The sequence below is a fragment of the Chroicocephalus ridibundus genome, chromosome 2 (genome assembly GCF_963924245.1).
Source record: "Chroicocephalus ridibundus chromosome 2, bChrRid1.1, whole genome shotgun sequence".
NCBI classification, from domain to species: Eukaryota; Metazoa; Chordata; class Aves; order Charadriiformes; family Laridae; genus Chroicocephalus; species Chroicocephalus ridibundus.
In genome coordinates this window covers 141,383,853-141,410,914 of record NC_086285.1, presented here as the reverse complement: position 1 = coordinate 141,410,914, position 27,062 = coordinate 141,383,853, and the positions used below count along the sequence as shown (strand labels likewise).

Below are 27,062 nucleotides of genomic sequence, written 5' to 3'. Positions count from 1 at the left end.
CAGGTCTACGGTTAATGTTTACACAGAAATGGCTGTGCTTTTTTAAAACGCTATTAAAAGCAGCTATATGGCAAGTATTTTGAATATACGGCCTCCAAGCTGCTTTATTTTTATCTATGAAGGACAGTTATTTATCCCAGAGACCTCTTTAAGTCTGTCTGGAAAGATTGCGCAATTCCAGCTGCCTGCAAGTCTGTGGTTACGTACATTATAATATATCAAGAAACATTTTGGCAACAGAATTGTTTTGCAGGGATGTTGCTTTCTTCTGGAAGAGCAGAGAGGCTGAGCTCTACATGCCTTAATCGGGGTCTCTGTCATCTTAAAATCTTTTTCTTCTGTCAGGGCAGTGTTAACAAACTATAGCCTACAAAACAGAATGCATATTTTCAAGAATGCATAATTATTTTCACTCTGAAATTTGACCTTGAATTTGTCCTGTTTCTGTTCTGGGGCACCAAACTGTTTTTTTTGATTGTGTGCTACCCTGAGGGGGTCTGTCACCAGATGTTTGCCCCCTCTTAGGGCTGGGGAGCACCTTTACATTGTTCATAGATCCCCCTCCTGAGCCAGCTTCAGCCCTTTGTTTTAATTCTGTAGAGGCCGCATGTTGGAACACGAAACAAAACGTTTTCTTCATTAGTGCTTCCCATGTTACTATTGGTCTGAGCCTGATGGCTGCGTCCTACTCAACATTTCCCGCAAATGCACAGCACATAAATCAGCATTGAGCAATCATAAAGCGAGCAGTCCGCACGAAAAACATTTCTTTCTTGAACATTTCTTCTGTGAACACAAAATCTAGTTCCTTTGCAAAGGAAGACTACACTTATTTGCATTTTAAGTAAGCAGGATGGATAGTGTGAAGAAGTGAATGTGACTTCCTTTATAACATATTTTTCTCATTCGCTTTTACAGTCTTGCAGAATTTGACTAGCACTTCTGCAGTGAGGATTCTCCTCTGACAACTTACTGCTCGCAGCAGTTCTTCTTTGTGTTACAGCTACACATACACACATTTGCTTATGGAACAGCAAAGTGAGGTACAGCTGCCTGAATGAGCCTGTGACATTTTCTGGTTTCTTGCCTACGCTTCCATTACTGCTCAGGAAGGCTTTTCATAGTCTGCACTGGAAACAAGAGTACTTCAATGATTTCCACAGCCCTCTTCATTCATACCATTGCCCAGAAGCATCAAACTGTTCAGTTGCAGCTCTGCCAAGTCCTCTGCTGCCTCCTGTTCCTTACCTCTGCCCCCTGCGTCTTAGCGCTCAGCCAGCACAGGCTCCTGCGGTCCTCCGCTACAACAGAGGCACCTACAATTAACCCTGATGGAAAAAAATACTTTCCCATGAAGTTGATGCAGGTCGGAGCACAGTGCACAGACCACGTCAAGGAACCCCTACCAACCACGTTAACTCAAGGTGTGGGAGCAGAACACAAGGGTCAGCCACTACTAAGTGACTGAGGATCTCTCACTACGAAGCAACTAGGTGCTAAAATGGCACATGAAATCTAACGGTAACAAGTGCAAAATAGTATGTATAGTCCTATGTTTCTATTTTTCCCCATGTACAAGTAAAAAGATGGTTTTATGTGTAGATTTTAAAAGGCTCTCAATGAGCTGTAAAAACTCAGAGAAAAGCTTTTATTGTCAAGAAGAACAGTGCTCTGAAACATCAGCAGCATTCTTCATTGTAGTGAAAAAGCTGAAAAATCTGTTAGGAGTTGCGATGAAAAAGTGAGGGGTGCACAAAATACTGTTGTGTATTGGAAGGTGTTGGGGGGAAACCAACCAGCTTTTCAAATGGTAGTCATCCCGCGCGCTCCCAACCCTTTCCCTCATGAAACAGGGTCCCACCTGCCACATTCCCAGATCTGGCATGACTGTAGCAGACACCCCAGACTTGGGCTTCCTGACAGAGAAGTTGTGCATGAACTGCATGACTGTGCCTGACTGTCCTCGCCAACCCTGGACTTGTTGCCACAGTCAAAAACAGTGCTGAGTGTTCCAGTTGCACAGAAACTCTGTTCCTCTTTCATAGTCCTGGAGTTAAACAACAGAAGCAGCACCAGACTTTGACGTATTGGCTTATGTGTTTGTCACATCCACACACCCTATACACACCCTGTGTGGATCAGGCACACAGCCTTCACCTCCCTTTCCCCATGCCTACCCCAAAGCTTTCTCCTTACCTCTTCTTCTTTATCCCTCAAGTCCCGAGTGTGGCTGCCCCCTCCTCCATTTCACTCTTGAGGAAATTGTGCGTGCCTGACATGTGGCTCCGATGAGACCTTATAGTGGCCTACCAGTATCTTAAGGGGGCCTACAAGAAAGCTGGTGAGGGACTTTTTAGAATGTCAGGTACTGGTAGGACTAGAGGGAATGGATTAAAACTAGAGAAGGGTCGATTCAGACTGGACGTTAGGAAGAAGTTCTTCACCATGAGGGTGGTGAGACACCGGAACAGGTTGCCCAGAGAGGTGGTGGAAGCCCCATCCCTGGAAGTGTTCAAGGCCAGGCTGGATGGGGCTCTGAGCAACCTGATCTAGTGGGAGATGTCCCTGCCCCTGGCAGGGGTGTTGGAACTAGATGGTCTTTAGGGTCCCTTCCAACCCTAACAATTCTATGATTCTATGTTGGAGAGGGCAGGTTTATGTATTCTACTCCCTTATGGAGGCAGGCTTAGGGTCCAAGGAAAGAAAAGGGAGATAGAACCGAGTTCTTCTGTTGAGTGGCCTGAGGGCTGGGCTTTGGCTAGAACAACACCCATGGCCTTACAGATGCATGTGTATTCAGGACTGGGGGTAGAAAATTACTTTCCTGCAGCTATGCCAACTCTGGGTGATGGCACATGAAGAGGGGCAGACCACAGTGACTGAAGCAGCAAGACAGCACCGTTGCTCTGTAGGCCAGATTTATCATTGTCATTACTAACTGACCCCAAGCTAGGGGTCATTTAATAATAATAATGCCCTACTGACAGGCAAGGGGCAGCAGGGGGACTTCAGAAAGCAACAGAATGCTCTTTTCCCTCAGCCAGGTGTCCTACCAGTGGATCCTCATCTTTTACATCCAACATTTCCTCTCCACTCTGAAGAGACTGGAGGGTGGGCAACTACCACAGTTGCCTTGGCAGCACCTGGAATGGCTTTGGGATGTGTCCCACTCGTTCGCCAGGGCTCCACCGCCCATCCGCATGGCCCTGGGGAACAGCAGCTCATGCGGTGCTGGCGGAAAAGCTGCAGCAGGCACACTGGCAGGCTGCAGAACACGTCAGGGGCAACCAAGTGCAAAGGTGCAGTAGCAGCACCAAGAAGGATCAACAGCACAAATCACAAATTCAGATCAGTCTGCCAGCCTGTACGGGTATCATCCGTACTGTGCTAAAGTTCTGTTTGCTCTAAGGCTGCTTTCAAAGAGCCGGGAAGTAGGAAGAAGATGCGGACCCCCGGACATGAGACATCAGACGCCACCTGGCAGGCCAAGTGCAACCTGGCAAGCCAAAGCTTTTTACACATAACAGGACTGCTTTTACCTTCTTACACATAATTTTAAATAATAAATTACAAAGTTTGCGACTCATGCAGAACCCTACTAGAAGAACAACATATCAGCTTGTAAAAAGATACCCCCGAAGAAGCCTCTGTTCTAGTTTCTAAAACCACAATTGAGGAAACCTCTTAATACAATACACAATGAATTTCGGACACACATCTAAGAAATGCTATTTTGCTACCTTGCATGACACAAAGCTTTCTTTAGGCACAACTAATAATGAACAAATGTGGCTTAAAATGTGACATGCAGTAAAACATAGTTCTGGCACCGAATTTCCACTGGCAAGGCTGTCAGCTTTCCTCAGAGCCTGTCCCTGCTGGACATCTTCAGCTCTGCTCTACAAACAGCACAACCATTCATTGCACCATTTTCCTGCTCTCAGCTATCTAGTTTGAATTTTACAGCCTTCAGAGAGAAGCAGGATAAAATGCAAATTCCCAGTTTATGCCAAAAAACTTACAAAAAATTTAAACCTCCCCTTTTCTATCCTATAAATTATACGTTGTATTCTTGTGATTCAGTTCACAAAATAAGTTAAGTCAGATACCGAAAAAACGAAGCTGTTGGCAACTGGTAATGCCCACACTGAAGCTTGAATCATTGAAATGGGGCAGATGTCGCACTTCCATGGGTTTCCAAACAGCCATCACTCAGGATTTCTTATTTATCTGTTCTTTTTATATGGTAGCTTAGGTAGATTTCAGCTTTCTTGCACATGAAGTTTGGAGTTTCCCAAATTTTAGTGTTAGCAGAATTTGTAATTATTTATTAATTCTTGTAAAAATCATTTGCCTGTGCTGTGTTCTGACAAATTAAAAACAGTAGTTTTTTCACTACTTTTGAAGCCACCTAGGAAAAGTCACTAAGGCTTTCTTAAATGAGCTGCAAAAAATACCACGTACCTTTTCCTCTCAGGTGGCCCCATTTGTGCCTCAACATGTTAGCGCCACCCTTCAGACAAAAAAGGATGGCCAGATGTTGTCTGGAGAAGGTTAGAGGCAGGAGAGACCCATACACATCACTTCCAGCCTGGCAGGACAGTGCATGCTGGATCTTTGTACAGACCCAAACTACTGATCATCATGTAAATACTAAAAATAAAATTGAATTAAAAGTTTGATCCAGCAACATGAGATGAGAAATACTTATGGCAGATGACAAAGGTAAGGGAGGCATTAACTAAGGAAATGTAAAAGAGGTATTAATTGAGGGTTTCCTTATATAAGCTGTACGCAGATCTCATCATACTATGGTTTCAAGAGGAGTTTAAACGGGTGTAACCAAATAATGTAAAAGGCTACAGCTGCACCCTGTCTAATGTATCAGTTCTTAGCAGAACAAAGATGATCAGCACAATGTCCTCCTTGCCCTTGGGCTCCTCTTTGGACTGACATTCTTCTTATGCAGTGGTCTGAAGCGCTTGCCCTGGCAACAAAATGGGAAAAACAAAACAAGACATAATAAAAAATCCTGTAAAAATGCAATGTAAACCTCCTCCCACCTACCATTCTTCTCTGGTATCTTGGGAGGAGTAACCGGTAAGGCTGAAAGAAGAAAATTTATTATAAACACAGCATGCAAGCCCCAAAATAGAGCACCTAGATTTTTTCCTCCCTCTATGGGAAAGATGGTGGGAGAAAAACCAATACTCCAAGTTGAGATGGGTTGTCTCAAATCTGTGAGGTGAAAGGAAAGGATATGTATAAACAGAAAATATGTAAAACAGGGAACATTTAATATTTTTTCTTTGTCATGTATAAACAAAATACCTGTATGAATCAAGTCAGTAAGTGTCAAGTGTTTGGCTTTATGACTGCACTCCAACTGATGAATTTGTAACTCACCAAATGCAGTCTAGATGAACTCAGTGTCATTTCCAAGACTCTACAAAGGCACAGTAAAGACAAAGTGGTACAAACTACTATACAGAAACAAGACTCATGTTACAAGAAATATTCACATGGCTTCATACACAAAGAATAAATTTAAAGATGCAGTCTTAGAGAATTAGATACAATGTCTGGATAAGGTTGAAGTCCTAGCTGCTTGTTATCTTTCAGCTTTTGTATTATAATTCTGGCAAATTCCTCTCCTTGGCTATCGGAGGTATCAAGGAGTTGTCGGACTTTTGATGTCCTTGTAGGTTTGGTGCTTATAAGTTCATAGTCTTCTTTCATGAGTAAAAATCTTGATAGCAGAGCATCCAGTGACTGATTCAAACATGCTTCAGTCATCTGATCAATAATTTCTTCTCTTTTACTTTGGATCCATTGATGAGCTACATTATGTTGTATGGTTTCCAAAACAAAATCTGAGATTGGAGAGGATTAAAAAAAAAAAAAATTAGCATTGTAACTGTCAATAAATAGCGTCATAGAACAAAGAACAAGCTGAGAAAAGAGCTGTTTAAAACTTGGTTTTGGTCAGAAAAACATTGGACTACTAAATATGCTTTTAACATTTCACTACTGTATTCCACATTTAAAATGTTCCAATTTGTCAAATTTGGTGGTTAAAGTATTTATTTTGTCTGAATCACAGAATAATTTAGATTGGAAGGAACCTCAAGGAAGTCATCTGGTCTAATGGCCTGCTCAAAGCTGGACCAACTTCAGGGATAACTCAGGTTGCTCAGGACCTTGTCCAGCTGCATTTTGGGCGCCTCCAAGTAATGGGACCTCTACAGTCACTGTGCACCGCCTATTCCAGTGTTCAACACAACCTGGTACTAAAAAAAGACAGAATTGGTAACTTCACTTTCCAGAGGGATTTTTATTGAAGTTTACTGAAAACACCCCTCTAGTTTCCTGTGTGTTTTCCTCAAGCTGAGGATTTACACAGGGAAAAGGTGCCAATTCTCGTATTTCCAGAAGAGGGATGATGCAGCAGATCTTTATGAAGTTGCATGTTATTGTGTGGCCTATAAAAAAATATCCCTCTGAATAATTCATCATGCATTAAAGATTCTTTTTGTTATTTTTTTTTGGAAGCACGCTTTTAACAGTTATTTGGTGCATAGGAATATCATGCAGTGGGGCTGTCAACTACCATAGGAGATTAAAGGTGAGATGCTGACACAACTGATGCTTCTCTTTACCCCACCATTACTACGAGGAAGACTGACAAGCTTAAAAAGTGAGAAGAAGTGACAGGCAACAAGGTGAGTTAAGCTTGAACTCACTTTTTTCCTGTTCTGTTGGACTGCAGCACTGCTACAGCAGTAGGAGAAAGGAGAGAGAATATGAGCAAAGGGAATGGGATAAAGAAGACCCAAGGCAGCAGGAATTAAGTTTGCTTAAAAGCAGAGAAAAACGCTAGGAGCTACAGGTACACGTACTTAGATGCATTTTACATTTGTTTTCCTTACTTTGTAATATAAGGCTACAAGGACAGAATTACTTGCATTCTTAATTTGCAGAATGCTTTGTTTTCATTTTACAGATGAACAAAAGTTCCAGTTTCCTTTTCATACGCACATATATTTATTAGGACACTTATTGCGGGTTTTGGAATTAAATCAGTGTTTGCTGTACCTGAAGGAATCGGTGATGATCGCAGCACACATGATGCAGAATTCGAGGCATCGGAAATAGTCTTCTCAGATGAGGGAAAACGGCTGCATGGATGCAAAAGAAGTTTGGCGCTCTGAGTTACAGAGATATTTTCATCCGTGCTCTGACTACTGAGAGACTGCAGAACCTCAGAATTTCCATCTTAAAAAAGAAAAAAAAAAGGAGGAAAAAAACCGGGACACATATTACTTCTATGTTCAAATAAAGAACAGCAATGATTCTATGTTCAAATAAAAAACAGCTACGAGCCTAGTTAGAGCAATTCCCTGAAACAAGTAATTAAGAACCTAAATTAACTTTAAATACAACACACTATTCCTTACACTCAGGTTTTGAGGACATTTATGTCTCTTATCTTTTACCAGGGCTTGAGCATGGGTTTGGGGGTCTTGTTTTATTTTAAAAGAACATTGAGAGAATAAATCCAGTAGATGTGATCTTTAAAAAAAACTGTCTGACAGAAAATTTGTGTAGGCACCAGAAGAACAAAATAACTTCAAGTGTTTGGTAGCTAGGAGTCAGTATGAAAGCTGACTAATTTATTATGATGAAGTTTGGCAGTGTTACAAAGGTAGGAAAACGAAAGAAAGATCCAGGTGGAGGGAAAGAACATGAAGCCCAACAGTGATATTAGTGGGAAGCCAATGGAAGCTTTTGGTAGTCAGTCAAAACAGCATATGACTTCAAGAAAGCTTCATGTAAGCATTTGCAAAGAAAGGGGGGAAAAAGGATTTTTATCAGGTGGAAAGCTTAATACTTTCTATTTTTAGGATTTTATATGGCAGAAAAAGATGATGGATGTGAAAGCACTGGTAGGAATGACCCAAAGAAGAGAGGACAAATAGCTGATGATATTGCCTAATCCTGTATACAGTTTTTGTTACAGAATTTCACAGTGTCACTTGATAAAGAGCTTCAGAGATGTCAACTAAGAACCAGAGATGAAGATGTAAGAATTCAGATGAACATCTAAAGACACAAAAAGAACAGGTAGCCCTCAGACAGCTCAGGATTTATAGATACCCATCGAATGGAGGTATTTTAAGGTGCATTCCTAGATCAGAGTGTTGATCTGTGGAAGACTGGCTATAAGAACAAGGAGCAGGAATAGAAATATGTGAAAGAAATGGAACTCTTATTATGTAAAAAATGGTGGATTAGAACCCATAGTAACTAGCTTTTCATTTCATTAGAGAGAGAGAAAGTAAGATGGGCAGAGCTATATAGTGTGAAGCAGCAGATGTTACCTACTCCATGAATGAGAAAAGATTAAGAGACAACAGGTGTGAATGAAAGATCATTTTAGAAAAGAATTTTAAACAGCTCTGCTGGGATAGATTGTTATGGAACTCTAAGCACACATGGTTCTTTAATACCATTAGAGAAAAACTACTGGGATTGTACTAGTATGGGAAAATGAACTTGACCAGTGGCCATAGCATAAAAAATAGAAACAGGCAAATGAAATCTGCAGATGTTTTTCAGAAAGAAAAGGTTGACCCAGGTTACTCAGACAGGACCTAGTTGACCTAGAAGACTAAAGTAATAGAAGTGGTAATTTGGTAGCACAAAACATGAGATCTAGACTTTCTGCTTCAGGCTGGGGCTAATGATTTGGAATTGAAAAAAACCAACAACCTAGGTAGATTATTCAGTAATGAAGGATCTTGTGAGAAAGGGAAAATAAAATTCTAAGCTGTATTAAGTAAAATTCTTGTTTTAGGCAGAAAACACTTGTCACACTTCTTTTCTAATACTGAGTACAGATGTTTGGTAGCCTTAGTTCAATGACTTAAGTGAGAACATGCTCAGGGAGGACTAGTAGGATACCAGGAGAACAAAGCAGCTTATTTTACAAATGGACTTCAAGAGAGCATATCCTGTTTGTCTATCAAAACAAAGTGCATTAAAGGATTATTCTCTATATCAGAAGTAAAATGGGAAAAGAGCTATTTAAGCTTAAACGCCCAAGAACAAGTCTGTGTATAAGCTGGCTAGGGAAGAAAAATTAAAGAGGCTGAAAGTTAGAAGACAGTTCCTAACTCTGAAGGAGCGAGTTTCTGAAACAGTCTTCTAATTGTATCGGTGGAAAAAACAACTCCACTAAAATCTATAGTCATCAACTTCTGCCTTGGTGCCATGCCAAACTCATCCCTTGCCAACAGATACCAAGGAACAGATTTTCACGTGAAATGATTGCATCCAATTTCGTCAAAGTAAGAAGAACGCAAGTCTTGCATTCCATTATAAAACTACCTGATACAGCTATTGTCAAAGTAATAAAAAAACACTTCTGTAATATGGCTTTATAGACACTATTTTCACCAGCTTTACAGTGGCTATAAATATATGCAACAAAGTCTAAGCAGTGACTCTGTGAAGGACCACCAACTGATCAGATTAATAGTACCACCACATCAATGTCCTCCACAGGCAGACATGACAATTTTTGACAGGAACCGGAAGCAAGAAGGGCTGACATTTATCAATATCTTAGCTGATTACACTTATAGTCTATGCTCAAATCAAATCTAATATTCCACTTCCTAAAATTCATCACAACATTCCTATTAAGCTTGGTAACACCAAGTTTTCTTCATCTCTAAGATTTTTTGCTATGTGTATAGATAAATGCTTGGGTAGAGGTACAGCCAAACTATACTACATTTGCCTTCTGCCATTTTCCCCTGTAACTCAAATTCCTTAAGCCTCCCATAATTTATTTTCCCTGGAATTCCTGCTGTATTTATATCTTTCTAGTACATTGAGTACAAGCCCAGACTCATGGAGGTGTTCAAACAGGAGCTGGAAAAGAAACTACCTGTGCCCTCCTACCTCTACCAGAGTATCTCCAGTTTTGCAGCACCTCAGAACAAGTTTCCATGTCCTGCTTTTATCAGAGAAGTCAATCATCTTGTCTGCTTTCACACCACTGGTCCCTGCAAAGTCAAAGGATGCTCCATTCTTTTGAAATATATATTTGCATTCTTTCAAGAGAAGAAACTCATGAGCAGTTTTAGTTTTGCCATGTATTGCTATTTCACCGGAGTCCCCTTGCATTTTTCTAGCTTCCGATGTCAACAAAATCTCAAGATTGAGTTTTGTCTGAGAATTTTGCCAACTTTTATTCAGAAAAGGTGATGGCTACAAAAGGTCTGTGCAGATACTTTTGCAAGGCAATCTATTTATTAAAGCTGTTTTATTTATTTACAAAACAAATCTCTTTTCTGACATAAACAGAGACCCAACTATCTACTATGCAAATGTAATGTTACATTGAGAGCGTAAGGCTGCAATGGCCAATTTATATGAAGTCATGAGTATCTCTACCTGATGAGAGGATATTACACTTGGGAACAGACTTGAGTCTTGACATATCTGGAGAGATGCTCCGAAGGGGAAGTGCATCACATTGTATGAAGCCAGAAGATGTTTCCTAAAATGATTCCAGTTGTATAATGAAAATACACATTAAATAAATACAAAGTTGAAATGATTTACAGAGTACTGTCCCATCACTGTCTTTTTCTTACTATCTAAATGCTCAATAGACAGCATAATTAAAATACAGTAAAACAGAAGAAATCTATGTAATCCTAATAATTGTGGTTTTCCAAACCCAACTGCAATTTTGTATCGAATTTTAATTACTAGTTAAGAATCAAAAGAAGCAGCAGTAAGCGTCAAAATGTAAAAGCAAATCTATATGATCCTATACAAGCAAGCCCTGTAGAGGTGCAAGGGAGCAGAAGTCAGTCTCTTACAGTTTGCAGACATTGTGTGCTGCATTCCTCCTTGAGGGACTGGCTTTTCCACGCTTAGAGGATATACCAAACATGCCCTTCTTATTTCTGCCTACACACCCTTTTCTGTCTTCACCTATACGGTATGCCTTTTCTTACACCCCAGCTCAACTAATGCATTTTATGCTTTTTCTGCACAGGAAAGTAAACTGTAGAACAAGTTAACATCCCCTTAAAGCTCTCAGGATCTGTAATGATGCCAACATACCAAATGCAATATGTAAAATATTTACCTCTTGGGGATTCAGAGGTATATTTAGAGATATCTGCTCCACATCTGTTATCTTTCCACTCTTGTAAATACATCGCGATTCATATAGTGACTGGAAGAGACATATTTACCTGTATTAAATTCCTACTATAAGACAAGATGAAAGCTCTCTACAAACACATGCTTCAGTCAGATACAAGATTAAATGAATGACAAAGGAAATGACATTTCTTTTTGCAAGCAAAAGTTACCAACTTATTCGATCAACTCATAACTGTAACAAAATCCACTTACCTTTGATCTCTTTAACAGAATTACTGCTTCCAGCATAGCTATTTCATCAAATGTTCGCAGGGCTGGCTCAAGGTCTATTAAGCATTCTAAACAAAGAAAGAGTACTTCGCTGAACGATTTACGGTGGATATTAAGTTTTCATTTTGCTAAGGCTACTTTCTTACATTTACAAAAGTAATTTGTCTATTGATACATATCAAACGTACGCTGCTAAACAGAAGTTTCTTGCTTTCACCTGTTGTTACAAACGCAACAGTTTCACATCATCAAATCAAACCCTGTCCTGATCTGGCCACCTCCGCACCCTGTATCAAAAGAGAGATCCAGACTCTTTTGATGCCCGACTGCAAGTTTTGCATTCCTGGAATGGGTAGATCAGTGGGTTTGCTATATTACAAGGTATCAATGAGCCTGGTTTGCTAAGTGGGACCAAACAGCACAAGACGTCAGAGCGGGTCACTGTCTTCCCACTCTAGCAGAGGTGTTAAATATTTACATAAGAAAAATAAACAAAAAAACCCTCACCACAGCAAAATCCAGAACAAATGCTGTGCGGCAGGGACAGAGAAGATGGTGATAGTCAAAGCACTGACCTACCACATCCAGCGACTCCAACGATAGTGTCGTCGTGCCCACCAAAGGCAGCAAGTCAAGCAAAAACCATCTACTCACATCGGGAGACACATGACAACCCAATAAGCAAGTGACAACCTGTGCTACACTCCCTTGCTTTCCAATCTGAGAGGTTTACAGAACTAAGTATTTCAAATTTTGAGATGACTGTATGATAAAAATGTCTCTTTGAAACTGTGCTCAAGTACAACAAAAAAACCTCAGGGAAGGATGATGTGACGTTATCACGATTCTACTGCATTTCTATGGACTCCACCCATTCGGCAAAACCTATTTACTGTACTAGCAATCCATCACATCGCATCCTTATTTTTTTATTTTTTACTATAATAGTTCTCCCAGATTATTTTTTTTTTCCAATGGCATCTTCAAGACATACGTTCAATACTAGGATTCTTATTTTCTTGCATCAGCTAAAATGGAGTTTTACAGGTTTGGCACTCCATTTTCCACGTTGAAACACTAGCACTGTTAATTTTTGTTGATTATAATTAAATTGTAGGTACACATTCCAAGTACATGCAGAAGCATGGTGATAAGTAGTCTTTGTCCCTTCTTTATAAGGGGAATAGACAGGTTAAGTGACCTTTTCTATTTAAAGTTTATTTTAAAAAAGGGTGTTTGGATGTTTTAGTTCCCCCCACCCCATGCTATGGTAATTGCAAAATTTCCCAATCAGTGAGCTTTACTTCCCTTAATTTTGCAACCATTTTGCAACTTCCTCTTTCTTTTTATGATAGTAAAGTAGGGGGAAAAGCAATGCATGTTTTCTTCAAAGATCATCTTACTACAGACACGACACTAACAGAACCCAAGTTAGCTCACACTTTAGTACACATCCCAGGTAATTATCCCTTCAGTGTGACCATAGACTTTGATTGCTATTTTATTTTCATTAACTGACACAGGAAAACAAGAATACATAAGGAAATATCATAAGGAAATATCATGATGTGTCTATTCTTTTCGATTTAAAAAATATTATAAATAGATATATTTCCTTGCTTGGGAAAAAAACAATCCACAATTTACAGTCATATAAACTGACATTTCAAAATGTTCTTAAATGCGAAAATAAGAATGCCTCAAAAAAGGTCATGTAATTAATTCATTTTGGGCTGTAAACTGAATGTGAAGATGCTGTATGTGTTTGGATGTGTCCCCATTTTGTACTCTGACAAACTGATGCAAAAAAATGAATTTATGAACATTTCTTTCTAAGCTATGTGAACAGCAACTTTCTACTGCTTTCCAGCTCAAAGAAAGTATGCCTATAAGATTTTCAAAATAATAAAAAAGTTCTGTACGCCAAAGCTATAAATGAAACACTAAGATTGCAGACCTCTTTACTCTTCACATTAAAAAATCCCATGTAAACAAACCCTAAAAACAAAACCCACCAGAACAAAATAAAAATACCTAGTATTTCAGGTTTGAGTCATTGCATCCTCAACATAACCAATGAGAAACTTAAAATATAGAATTGTTGAAGCCACATCTCTTTGTACTGTTCTATATTTGAATACTTTCAGTAACTCTCTTATTCTACATTTTTGCCTCTCCAAGGCAATTTAGCTTTTCCTACAGAATTAGGATCATGTTTTCCAAAGGCGTAGGGAGGAAGTTTTTAAAGCACAAGCAAATTAAAGAAGCACAGCGAGGCAGCTGCAGGAACCACTCTCAGCTTCACCACACTGACAGTTGTGACCACAACAACACTCCCAAGAGCAAATTTCACAGTTGAAAACAGGTAATTGCTTTCTGCCAATTTTTATGGAAGTACCTTTACGCAATGGCCAAACAAGAGCTGAAAGTCACCACAAAATTGAGTATGTTAAGAGAAATTGTTATGGGGGATAAATGTGGACTCAACATACACCAAGTATGTTGGTTAAATGTGACAAACACAGGTTTCCAAAAAATCAAAACAAAACTTTTCCAGTTCACACTATGCCACTCTTATCTCTACAAGCTCACACTTCAATCTTATTCTCTAAATTCTGTAATGCACTGTAAAAAAGGCGGAAAGTATCTATATTTGGTCTCGTGGACAAAAAGCTGAACGAAGGGAAGAGGGAAAGAGAAAGTTAAGTGCGTGGGTTCGACCAGTTCCTGCTCAATCTGGGAGGTGGAACAGTCAAAGATAAAGTCTAAGTGAAAAAGATTTATACTGAGATACAAACACAAGGTGAAGTCACTATAGCTTATCTGATGTGCAATGATTTGTTGGCGTGTTTGCCAGCTTGCTCATAAATCCCATAGTACTCACTATGTATTTCACTTCCCCCAAAACCAAAAGTTCCCTTCAACAACAAAAAAACCCCAACCAAGTGCAAGTAGTTAAACAAAAAATGATGCTTTTTTCACAGGTAAATTAGAGACGGCAAACGCAAAAGACTCCAACTAACAACTTGGTTTTATGGCACACACGTAGTTCCACTCATAAAAGTTTGTTTCAGACATGGTGGAAGCAGGCAAGCACCTTATCATACGCAACACGACTAGGCACATGTATCTTGTGACATCTTTACCATTTCCCTTTTGCGACTATAACCTTGCTCTGTAAGTACCATGGTCCACAGAAATCTGGCAATTTAAAAATCTTTTCCCATTATGCAAGGTAAACTCACTTAAGAACGATGGTCTTTCATCCGGGTTTTGTGCCCAGCCACTTCCTATCAATCTTATGATGAGCACTCGATGTGGAATGTCCATTGATAAACTTTCTTTGCTTAAATCTAGTCGCTGTCCTTGTGACACACTGTACATTATCTGCAAGGGGTTTATAACTTCTGTCAAAATAGACATCGTGCATTCATTAGAAATATATGCAATATAAATAGGTTACTATAGGAGGAATAATTTAGTTTGCAGACACAGTATTAACAGTTCACCAAAATAAGGTTATGCTTCTTTTTTTACAAAATTTTTAATTTATCAAACAACACTAATTTTAAAAAAAATACAGAAAAAGAGTCTAATTTCAAAAGTAACTCAAAGTGTTCTTCAGCAAGTTTACAAGTTGAATCATTAAAAAGCAACCCTTAAAAAGAAGTCCCCGGGTACTCAGGTCTCAGGTTTAGCCTTTACATAAGGCTGGAAAAATAAATTAAAGGAAGACACGGCCTTACCTTCAAATGGCTGTTTCCTTGACATCACTTCCCACATAATAATTGCATAACTGTTTAAAGTATAAAAAGTATAGAAGATATTATCTGAGATTTCCAATACTTAATAGCACGATGTGCTCAGCTTTACATTTTATTAAAAACATTTTGCTAAAATTGTCCTGCATGTGCACACGGGACTGACTATAGCTAACTACAAAGATGACCTGAATATATGAAAGCTTGCAGGAATTTTAACTAGTGACTTCAACTAGAACTAGTTAATAATATTAAGCACAGAAAAGGTACACGGCATATAAACTCCTATTCCACATCTTTATTAGCTCTGCTCTACCAACATGTTGTGAATTACATACGTGTAGTCTAAATCTCAGGATGCAAGTTGAAGTGAGCCCCAGAGTCCCAACTGCTGTGTCCTAACTGCAATACGGTGGCATCTCCCCAGTCCGGATCGACACTCTCTGACATTCCCATGGGAAGCAGGGTCCTAGCAGGGAGAATGGCATTCACCCACACCTCCATCCCCACACAAAGTCTGAGTCAGGTAAGATAACGGACTTCCATCTGGGAAGCACACTCCAGCTTCCCTCACAGCCATATATACTTTCAACATACGCAGTCTTCTCTATAGGGAGAGATGTCACTTTTATGTACAAGACCCGCTTTACAAAAGAGACTTTCAGGAAGCCTACCCTGAACTGTACCCAGCAGACTGGACACACATCTGCTTACTCAAACCGGTTAGATTTTTTTTCCGTTCACATTGACATGAATGTGTCAGTGGCTCAGTGAATACCAATCTGCTCCATCTTTACTGGACTAGTCACTCTCTTCAATCATCAAGATATATTAAAAAAAAAAGAAAAGGTAATTTCAGACAATTTTGTAATTTAAATTGGATTAGATTATTTAATTTAAATGAAGCATTGACTTCATTTATAAAAAAATAATCAATGAAGTTAAAGCAAATAAAATAAAATAACATAAAAGCCCCAAATCTGGTTTTCCTGTTTAAGACTAGGAATTTGGTGTGAGGAATAAATCTAGTATTTGTAAAGCTAAAATGAGAGAGCAAAAATATTTCACTGCTTAAGAATCTCATTTCTAATTTCAAACATATCCTTGTAGACTTACCTCTAGTCCTTTATTCTTTCAGTAAATCAGTTTAAAACTAGATTGAAAAGTTTTTTTAAATGTTACTTCAAAAAAGTTGAAATCCAATTTCCACTGAAGCAATAAAAATGAAACTATGCAAAGAATTGCTCTTTTGCTAAGGAAGAATTACACTTTTCAGAATAAATATTTGCTCAACTACTCAAGTAACTGTACACAAAGACAGTATTTTCCTACGTCACTAAGAAGTACAAAATTCTGCATACAGGTTACATTTAACTGCTTCTAAGCATTGTATCATCTAACAGCTACCAATTAGGAAGAAACAAAAAAAATTAAGTAAGAATAAAATAACTGATGCTTAAAATCAATCATATAAATTGAGCTTTCCTAACTACTTATTCCATTCCCATTTTAACTTTCATTAATGTTAAAAAATTATTAAAGTAACTTTTAATAAAAGCAGTCCTCCCTGTTAGAAAGCCTGCTTTTGATGCATTCCTGAGAAATTCATGCAGGCTGGGTTTTTTTTTTTAGCACAGCAAATCGTTCCTTTTCAAAAAGTTAATGCTGCTTGACTGCACTTTTAAGGATTTGTTTCTTTAAGAAAGATCCTTTCTCACAAATTAGCTTCAATAGCTCAACAGCATTCAGCTGTATCTGCTGTGGTCAATTAATCAGATATCCAGCTTTTCATTCAGCTTAGAATCTCTCTACAATTAAAGATTATTTTCTCAATTCTACACCACTACAGCACACTACTTCCTGCTGATCCCTCTTTACACTAGTCAGGTTTTCCTTTCTTCTTTCTGCTTCACAGCATCTCCTTCTGATCCTGAGCGCAGATCTTCCTTGTGACCTTTCTGGTGGCCATTTCCTTCACTGTCTCTCAACCTTCATGTCTTCCTGCCTTGAACTGCCATCCCTCTTTACAATATTGTCTCAGTTTATTTTCTCTCTTCTCAAATAATCTCTTTCCTTCCTAATCTGTCAGTTTTCCAACATCTTCTACTAATCTTTTCTCTCTTACTTTCTCCCATTTTGTTGTTATTCCTCTGCACACATTTTTTTTCTTGTTAACAAATATTTGTTTTCCTCATCTCCATTCACTTATTAAGCCACCAGCCACACTTTCAAATCCTCTAAAATCATAGAATCATAGAATTATTTACGTTAGAAAAGACCCTTGGGATCATCGAGTCCAACCATCAACCCCACTCTACAAAGTTCTCCCCTACACCATATCCCCTAACACCACATCTAAACGAGTCTTAAACACATCCAGGGATGGTGACTGCACCACTCCCTGGGCAGCCTATTCCAGTGTCTAACCACTCTTTCTGTGAAGAACCATACGCCAGAGGAGATAATGTCACACTACTTCTTTCCCCATAATATACCGTTATTCCTTTTCAATGTCTTCCTAGTCCAGATTTTCTCATCAAAGGGTGAGGAAAGCAGGTATGTTACCATCTCCATCCTTTGCACAGGAATGTCAAGGAACTTTGTGTGCCCCTTAAAGGTAAGGGATAATTAAGAGAAATAGTGGTGTCCCTGGAAGTCAGTCAGACCTTCTGAGACTGATTCATCTCTCACCAAAATACAACCCTGTCGAAGACAGCTGAAGGTAAAGGTGGTAGAACGATGTGCCTCTTCATGCCTCCTCAATCCCCATTTATACATGACAATTCCCTTCACAATCCTTCAAGTAATCTTTGAGCTCTCCAAGCCTTTGTAGATTAGCAAACTGTAACTCTTAATGTCCTAAAAGCAGTTGCCGTTTTGCTCTACACGTTGCCACCACTCTACTACTTCCTGTTCTATTACTTCTACTACTGAGAACTAACTGACGGAAATCTACCTGAACTTTCATAGAGTAAGTTATTCCTTAAGGAGAGCTCTCTAAATACGTCCTCTAATCCCATCACCTTGATTTTTCCTAACCCCTTTCCAAAAATATGTTTTCTTCTTTCCCCTGAGTACATTCTGCAAATTGTGTTAATTGATGTGCACAAATTACAAGGGTATGTGCATTGAGATAATGGTGTAAACGTTTTTTCCCCTCCCTACATTGTCTCTATGTGTACACTTATTTATAGAAACCAGCCTCCTCTGTCTGTTTCTGTAGTTCTAGCTTAATTTCTGAAGCATTACATTTGTCATGGTGTTTCCTAAAGAAATGGGTGATCAAATCCAGCTACCACCCAATTCTATTTTCCCCGATTCACTTTGCTTATAAACTTATGACACTTCTGAAAATAGTAAAATTGCTGAAAATATGTTAAAGTCTAAGTTCAGTAAATCAAATTTGAATTCGGATCGCAAAGCCCACTTGAGAACAACATGAGTTACCTGTAGATATCGTGTTTTACACTTGCACGGGTTTTCTGACTGGGATTGTAATCTTCAGGTGGCATGTAGATAATTGTCCCTCCTTCTGGCAAAGAGGTTTCACTTCGTGATTGCGACATGGATATGACACGCCATTTCGACATGCCAAAATCTGCAATCTGAAGAGGACAAATCAGTTGTTCTGAGACCAAAAACTGGATTTATCTGGTGACCGTTGTTAGAAATTCCTGAAATCCCTCCCGAAAGAACAGGTCGCTAGAAGTCCTTAACCTGACACACAGAAAGTATGTGGTTGTCCTAGCAACAGGAAACACCAGCTTCCCTTCAGAAAGCATTCCCAGGTCATGACTCACGCTATCCCTATAGCTCTGCCCTATCCTGTTGTTCTTTTAAGGAAGAACTCCTATACTCTATGGCTGGAAAGTCTGCTATGGGAGTCTGTCTCTGTCCTGCATGAAGCATATAACTTTCTTTGGTTAAAAAAAGCAAACAAAAAAAACCACCGAGTACTTCTAGCTCCCTGGTTGTGAAGAAAGCACAAATTTAGGATAAATCATAATCGCTGTATGTAACTTAGCTTGCAGATATCCTGAGACAGTTGCTCTCACAGAAAAATTTTAGGGCACTCCACCTTACCCCCAAAACTATGAAATATTAATCTTGGGTTAATGAATTTGATATTCTGAAATCCTGTGCTGCAAAAAGTTGCTGAATATATTGGGACCTTGTCCCTTCCTACAGAATTTACAGTACATCTACATAAAGAATAACTGACTTCAGTTTACATTCCCAGACATCCGTGAGCCAGGGAGCAAGGTGTCAGGCTAGGTTACAGGTAGGAAGAGGAACAGCCAGCAGAATAAGCTTCCTGGCTGAGCTGCAGAGTGATCAACATACAAGGGAGAAGGATAAGTAGCCAGTGATGAGCTCTGCACGTGTCCAGCTTTTACATAAGACCAAAAACATTTTCAACAAAGAAGCCTGCGTGAGCACCGTGGCAACTAAGATAACAGAAATAATCTTTCCGGAGAGCGTACAGTCAGAATCCACAGAGAAAAATAACCTTTTTTTCTCTACAATTCAGTCTCATCAAGCCTTCCTCACTGTAACTGTCACAATATCTTGCTCCTTTAGTAGATCTAGGACATCACTCTATGAATGGTGTTACTTTTACACATATGCAATACTTCTTCTATTTGGCATGCATGATAACCTTCCTTGCGTTTCCTGCCAGCTGTCCTAATTAAGAGAATCATAGAATCATAGAATGTGTTGAGTTGGAAGGGACCTCTAAAGGTCATCTAGTCCAACCCCCCTGCAGTAAGCAGGGACATCTTCAACTAGATCAGGTTGCTCAGAGCCCCATCCAGCCTGGCCTTGAATGTCTCCAGGGATGGGGCCCCCACCACCTCTCTGGGCTACCTGTTCCAGTGTCTCACCACCCTCATTGTAAAGAACTTCTTCCTAATGTCTAATCTAAACCCACCCTGCTCTAGTTTAAAACCATTGCCCCTCGTCCTATGGCTACCTGCCCTTGCCAACAGCCCCTCCCCAGCTTTCTTATAGGCCCCCTTCAGGTACTGGCAGGCTGCTATAAGGTCTTGCTTCCCCCCAAAAAAACCACTTAAAAACCCTAGGGACAGGCCTCCAGAGACTCCTTACAGGAGGTAGGGCAAGAGTTAACCTCTTCCCTTCAACTGCTCCAGCAAAGCAAATGTTTAGATGTGGTCAGGCAGAGCACCAGGCTGTACCAGTGCTGTTAGGGATTAAAAAAAAAGTGGATAAAAAAAATTACTTGGACCAGTTCCTCCAGTCAGGTTTATCAGGAAGCCTGAGAGATGGCAATACCAGCACAACTGAGTGGGAGGAGGTATGAGCTGCTGAGGGCGTGAGCGGAGACAAGGCTGCGTAAGGCGCCTTGCTGCCAAGAAGAATGTCTTGGCAATGGAGAAAGAAGAGATTAGCACTGGATCCTTGATCTTTGCTCCAGGACTCACAAAAAGCTTCATCTCAAGGTAACAACTGAAGCATTCGCCACTCAAGTATAAATTAAGTGCAAAATATCTCTTATTTCTCATCTCCTTGAATAGAATATTCTACCAATTTGAAAAACAGAGGATCTTCAACAAAAAAACCAATCAACTCTTGCAATTATGGAAGCAGCTAACCATTTTGTCAGAAGTACTTTATAGTCTCTTTTTCACATCGTGGCAGTGGTATTTTAAAATGCAGAGTTATAGTTTTAAACTAATATTACTTCTCTGCGTGTGTTTGCTTTCTCTAAGGAGCTTCACAAAAGCGATCTTGCAACATGTTCATATTTTGCAGTTACGTTTTATGTGTTCTTATACTACGCGAACAGAACATATACGTATATACTGCATGACAAATGTCAAATGGGGTATTAATGTTTTAATTTGGTTCTACTGTCCCCCAGAACTAACTTGTCTGAGCATCTTGGACAGGAACACTTTCTATTTTCTCCTCAGAAAGGGCCAGACGTAGCTACCCTTGGAAGGCTGCCATACGAGAGCATCACTGCTATTGAGTATCAGCTACTGCTAGAGCACAAACAGCCCAAAAATTTGGCTTTCTGGTCTCTTCAGATGGATCAAATCCACACTTGAGCAAAGCAGAGTTTTGAAAAGAAGTTGGTAAGTTCTGTCTGCAAGGAGAGAAGAAAAGATCTGGCATAAAATTATGTCCCCTCTGTATGACCACATCCTCAGTCTTCCTCCTCTACAATAATTAAAACACTTTTACTCATTCTGGGTGCTGAAGAACATAAGAATTAAATAACTCTACCTTGACATGAAACTCATCATCCAGTAAAATATTCTGGGTTTTCAAGTCATGGTGCAGCAATGGAGGATTCATGTTGTGCAAATAGTTTACTCCCAAAGCAATTTCATAAAGAATGCGGAATCTCAGGCACCAAGGAAGGTCAGGATAAACATCCTTCTGCCAAGATAAAACCACAAAACCAGAATATAATCCTCTGTTCTGATCTAACAGCACAACACAAAGACTTTCATAATACGACTAAAGTGACTTGGACAAACAGTAATCTTTTAAAATATACGTTACACGAACTCCTTAAAAATTGTAACTGAGCTGGTTAGCTGTTAAAACAAATACATAAATGTTAATCGTGAAGTGTTACGTTTCCATCCTCTAGCATTCACCTAATAGTTCATGACTGTTATACATGATGTGGGACATTTCCTATGTTACTCATTCCTATGGAAATATGATTTACAGATGAACTCCTGTATGAAACTTGCAACCCACAGCTTGTAAGTACTACACAAAGGCAGGCAAGAATCATACCTTCAACTGACATTTGGAAAAAAAAGAAAGAAAAAAGCTGTGGTGAACCTAGCACAAAATACTACCTTTATAAATATTAATACACCAAGAAAAAGGCAGTAAAACTCAACTGAAATCTTAAAAGTTCCATTGACACTAATGCCTTTGCGAAAAACACACAGCTGAGCTCCCTAAGGCATGAGATATTAAAGGTACAGACCAGACTGCAGTGCTGTTGAGACACAACTGCAGCAGCTTTACCGTAGCAACGCTGGATGCTCAGACCAAGCTAACGGGAGCAACTGCGAGTTCAGCACAGGAGAACCCACTCCTGAGAGTAAGATCTGGTAGAAATATCCGTATCTGTTCAGATTTTTAATAAAGATTCAAATTCAGGAAAAAACCCTCATCTTTGTGTTTTATTTACATTGACATTTACATTGTAAATACTCATATTTACATTGACAGTAATTCTGAAACCCAGGCTGAAGTAAGCATTTCAGCTTCTAATTAGAGAACAGCAGAGATTTTTTGAAGCAATTGTATTAATTCAACATGAAGCCAGTTATAGGTCATGACGTTAAAGGAAGAAGGGTAATAAAACTAAAGCCGCCTGAGTTTGGTTGTCTTTTTGGGATACACGAAGTCGATCTGTGCACCAGAACCTACTAGTGATAATGACTGTTCTTTAATTTGAAATATTACTAATAATACACTTTACTGTACTACTTCTGTTAAGTATGGAAATCACAATCTATTTGAAACAACATTGTATGTTGTATGTAAATAAAACAGGGATTGCATTTAAAGACTGTAAGTACACTTACCCCATGTAAAAGCTGGTTTAATGACCCATTTGTCATGTATTCTGTTACTATCCCCAGAAATTCAGGCTCGTTGCAAATTCCCAAAATTGGCAGAATGTAACTAAACCTGGCTTTGTGTAATATCTCTGCTTCTTTTAGAAGGTGGTTTCTATCACTTAAAGAAAACAAAGAAACAAAAAACATTACCATACCAATACTAGGAAACTCAAAGCAGATGTTGAGTTCACATTTCTCTCTTTATTCTCATATTCTCTTTAAAAAATTCTGTACCTTTATGCAATACCACCACCCTTCACCATATGTTTCCTACTACACTTGTTTTGATAACAAGATACTGTAAGGCAAATTAGAATCTGCAAATGCAAATACAAGATAGCTTCCCCAGTTTTGTTGTAACACACAAACCTCTCTGTTTCCATCACACATTTCCTCCATGTTTCCAGTAAATAAGGATACAGTCAGAAGTCCAGCTTTCACCGTCCCGTGTAACCATAACGGTAATACCAACTACATTTGTCCAATTTTACTGCCCATCTTCAAACCCTGAGTTTTCACTGAGGCCCAATATTAATCTCCTACAGAATGGAGATTTGAATAGTTGCAATTCTCCATCCATTTAAATTTAGTGGACACTGATGTGCACTAAAATACTATGGGCTAAAGGAATGCACCTTCAGTTTCTGAAGGAAAAGGAACAACCATGTTTTGTTTTCATGCAAATTGTTCCTTCAAATTGGGCCCCTGCTTTGAATCACCCTCTGGAAAAAAGATTCCCTGGTTCCACAGAAAGCAGGAAAAGACCAGACTCTTGATGTTTGGATTCCTGAATTTGGCTGTGGGAATGCTCTCTGTTACATCAGACCTCCTCATTAATGTGAATTTGATGCTTATTTACAAATTCAGACCTTGCAGCATCTGGATTCGAGAAGCTCAAGTTTTATAGTTGAATATGCTTCTGTTCCTAAAAGCTATGAACTATTTGGTATGCCTTGTATCTCAAATGTTGTTGAACAAAATAGGTTTGTTGGCAGTGAGGATACTTAGACTGTGAAGGATAACTGGGAAAAAAAAGATTTAGATTTTATACTGGCAGAGACTGGTACAGGTACAAGTACGTGACTAGGATATCCAATAGCAGGACTTTTACAGCACATCTCAGACTGACCCTCTGGATGTGAGCCAGCCCGATTCAGAAGCAACACAGCTGCGCCAGGGCACACAAGCCAGGGCTATGCCCATCACGATTCGCCCCGCACAGCACACTGTTCATGTGGGTACACAGCTCCTGGGTGAGAGCTGGCTTGTGTCCATCATCCTCAGGGTACGCACTGAAGAGCTCACATCAGTCTGGACCCAACGATGTAGACCTAGCCCTCCCAAAGAAAAGGCTGTCAGAGTACATGGGGAAAAGAGGAAGCCTGGAGAACTAAAGCCTGCTGCTTTTACGACACAAAACCTTGATTTTAGATGGACGTGAAATTAATGGCAATAGTTGGTCCTTATCTATGTGATGGAAAAAGGCTCCTATTAGATTAGAAACTCTAGGAAATGATCCAAGTAAAAAGGCATCCTTCAGGGAAAGCAGGAGACAAAAGACACAACTCTCTCCCTTCCTCCCTGTCTCCAGAAAAGACTGGGTTTGAGAAAGTTAGGGGTTTTCCCAGACTGCATGAGGATTCAGCTGTAGCCGGGAAATGAGTTGCAACATATTGAGGTCTATTCCTGTGCCTCTAAGTCACTTCACCTTTGTCTGCTCTATATCAGAAGGGCACTGAGTAATGCCTAAATTACTACGAGCCCACAATACCTTCCCAGCTGGCTTTGCTCTTTGGCTGGTCACACTCCAAGTTCTGGGATACACAGTGCAGCTTCTAGTTAGGGGAATTACCTGCACCGTGAACTCTTCCCTGTTCTTGACAGCATTTACAGGATGGCATTTTATGTCGCCTGTCATACAGCCGACAAATCACTTCCTGCAAAGACTTGAGAATAACAGATTTCTTACAGCTTTCAGTCTTCTAGTACCATTTCCAAGCTTTGCATGATATATGGTAGGTGGATGAATTATTTTGATTACCTCACTTGCCCTTTTCATCATAATTTCATGGTCTAGATGTCACGCTAATCTAAATTCTTGCAAGGCTAAAAATAATATTTGTTGGTTTTCTTTCGATTGAGTGCAGAGGATAAACATTGTATTAGCAGGGATTTAAGCAGATATTTAAAGTAAAGAAAAAAAAAAAACGAACAATAAACTTATCAGAGAACACAGTATTCCTGCTTAAAAACATAACTGAGATTCCATTTCATTCTGGCAAAATTTCAGAGATACACACCCAGGGAATAAGGGGTGAGAGAGTTTAAAACAACTTATTATTCTAGCATATTGGGTCACAAGACTAGAGCCTTGTAATTTTGAGTGAAGCTATTCTGCCTAAATGCCTAACACTAGGTCAAAGAAACCCGGGGCAGTAAAGACTGAAGACACCTAGATAAGACACAAGAGGCAGGATGATAGTCAGGCAGGCTTCGGACGGCCTAAGAAGAAGCAAGTTTGCATTGATATGATAAAAAATTGGCACTACAGGGAGTGAATGAGGCAGAGATGCATGAAGAATTATTACCTGCTGCCCCCTTACATGGAGCAACAGCTCCCGTAACAAACACACTGTCACTTGAGCCCCAAGAAAATGGGGAACTCAATTGCTACAAGTTGAAGGACTAATGGAAAATATCAGTTGTGCATGGGGGGGCCTACAAGCCTATTATTTTAAATTAGCTGTCTCAGTACTGTGAGATCTGGGGGGGAAAAAATATCAGTTGTGCATTGCCTCAGAGAAGCTGCTTCTAGGAGCTAGAAGCAACCTCTAGTGGATACAGTAATATATTCCGTATAGACTCTCTGTCTCTCACGATAAACAACAAACCTATAGTAATCACTGTATTTCAATATCCTGCTGTTTCTTCAGGAAAATGGATAGCAACCAACAGTCCCAGAAAGAGGACGAACTGTGCAAATCCCACCGAAGTGCACACTGCAGACGGAAAAAAAAAAAAAAACCTTCCAAAGAGGCAACCAGGAGACCGAAACCACCCATCTTCAACAAGCGAAAGACGAGAAGCTCCGGGGCCGGTACGTGCTTTCTCATGGCTCCAGCTGAATCACTCATTCCGGGACCTCCTTTGCCCCTGGATTGAAAGCAGGGCTGCCCACCAAAGACACCCCCCTTCGCTGATCCACCAACCACGAGGAACCCACGCCGGCACATTCGGCCGTGGCAAGCTCGACCCACGCCCGGCCAGGAATCCGGGTTCCGCCGCCCCGCGGGTCCCTTCCACCCACCGACGGGACGCACTCGCGGAGTGGCGCGGGCAACGAAGGAGCGTGGGACCCCCCTCCTGGTTTCGGGGAAAGGCGGATTCAAGTCAGTTCTTCCCCACGGGGGGCGGCCCGGGGGGGGGTGGTGAGGCGGGTGATGGGGGCGGCGCGGCTGCCGGGGCAGCCGCGCCGCCCCCATCACCCGCCTCACCACCCCCCCCCGGGCCGCCCCGCTCCGCGATGCCCCGTCCCCGTGGTCCCCCCTCCTCACCCCCGTTACCTATCTAGCAGCGGTCCCTGCAGGCATTTGAGGGCCACCGGGACCCTCCAGTCAGCGTGGCGGGCGGCGGACACGGTACCGTAAGCCCCGCGGCTGATAAAACGCAAATCCGGCAGTTTGTTGGATGGGATGGAGGGAAGGGAGTAGCTGATGGCGCCCGCCCGGACTCCACCATCCCCGCAGCTCATCCTCGCACTCCGCCGCCGGGGACGGGTCCGGAGAGCCCTTCCTCTTGCCCTCCTTCCCCGCCCCTTCCACCCGCCCCCCCCCCGCCCCGGGCCCGCCTCCTCTCCAGGCCGCCGGCAGCCCGCTCCTCCTTCAACCCCACGGAGGAGCGACTTCCCTTCCCCGCGGAAAACGGCCTCCCGCGGATTCTCGGGTTCAGGGGAAGACGGATCCGCCGCGATGAGTCTTGCGGGGAGGAGAAACCCGGGAGCGAACCGGGGTTCCCCCGGGAGAGCTGTGCCGGGGCAGCAGCCTCATTGTCCTCGGGAGCGCATCCCCATTCTCCCGGGGAGCGCATCCCCGGCCCGGGGATGGAACATCCCCCGACCCCGTCCGGGGAAAGTCGTGCCGGGAGGCATCCCCCGGGCCGGGGATGGGGGAGAGGAGGGAAGCAACACCTTCCGTGCGGGAGGAGGGCGAGGGATGTGTTATTT

General features: G+C 40.8%; 1 protein-coding gene and 1 long non-coding RNA gene across 2 annotated transcripts; one reads left to right on the top strand and one right to left on the bottom strand.

The window, feature by feature from the left end:
• Positions 1–146: 146 nt before the first annotated feature.
• Positions 147–7,130, top strand: LOC134512103 (uncharacterized). The gene is made up of 3 exons (XR_010070050.1): positions 147–1,538; positions 6,770–6,889; positions 7,004–7,130. It is a non-coding gene; the product is annotated as an uncharacterized LOC134512103 (long non-coding RNA).
• RIPK2 (receptor interacting serine/threonine kinase 2) lies at positions 5,274–26,645 on the bottom strand. Its single transcript, XM_063327154.1, has 11 exons — positions 26,404–26,645; positions 22,805–22,958; positions 21,474–21,629; positions 18,669–18,826; positions 15,207–15,256; positions 14,706–14,867; positions 11,443–11,528; positions 11,171–11,260; positions 10,465–10,570; positions 7,096–7,275; positions 5,274–5,873 (listed from the first exon to the last, which is right to left on the bottom strand). Exons 1-11 carry the CDS (start codon positions 26,589–26,591, stop codon positions 5,548–5,550), a joined length of 1,656 nt encoding a protein of 551 aa, XP_063183224.1. The 5' UTR covers positions 26,592–26,645; the 3' UTR covers positions 5,274–5,547.
• Positions 26,646–27,062: the final 417 nt, after the last annotated feature.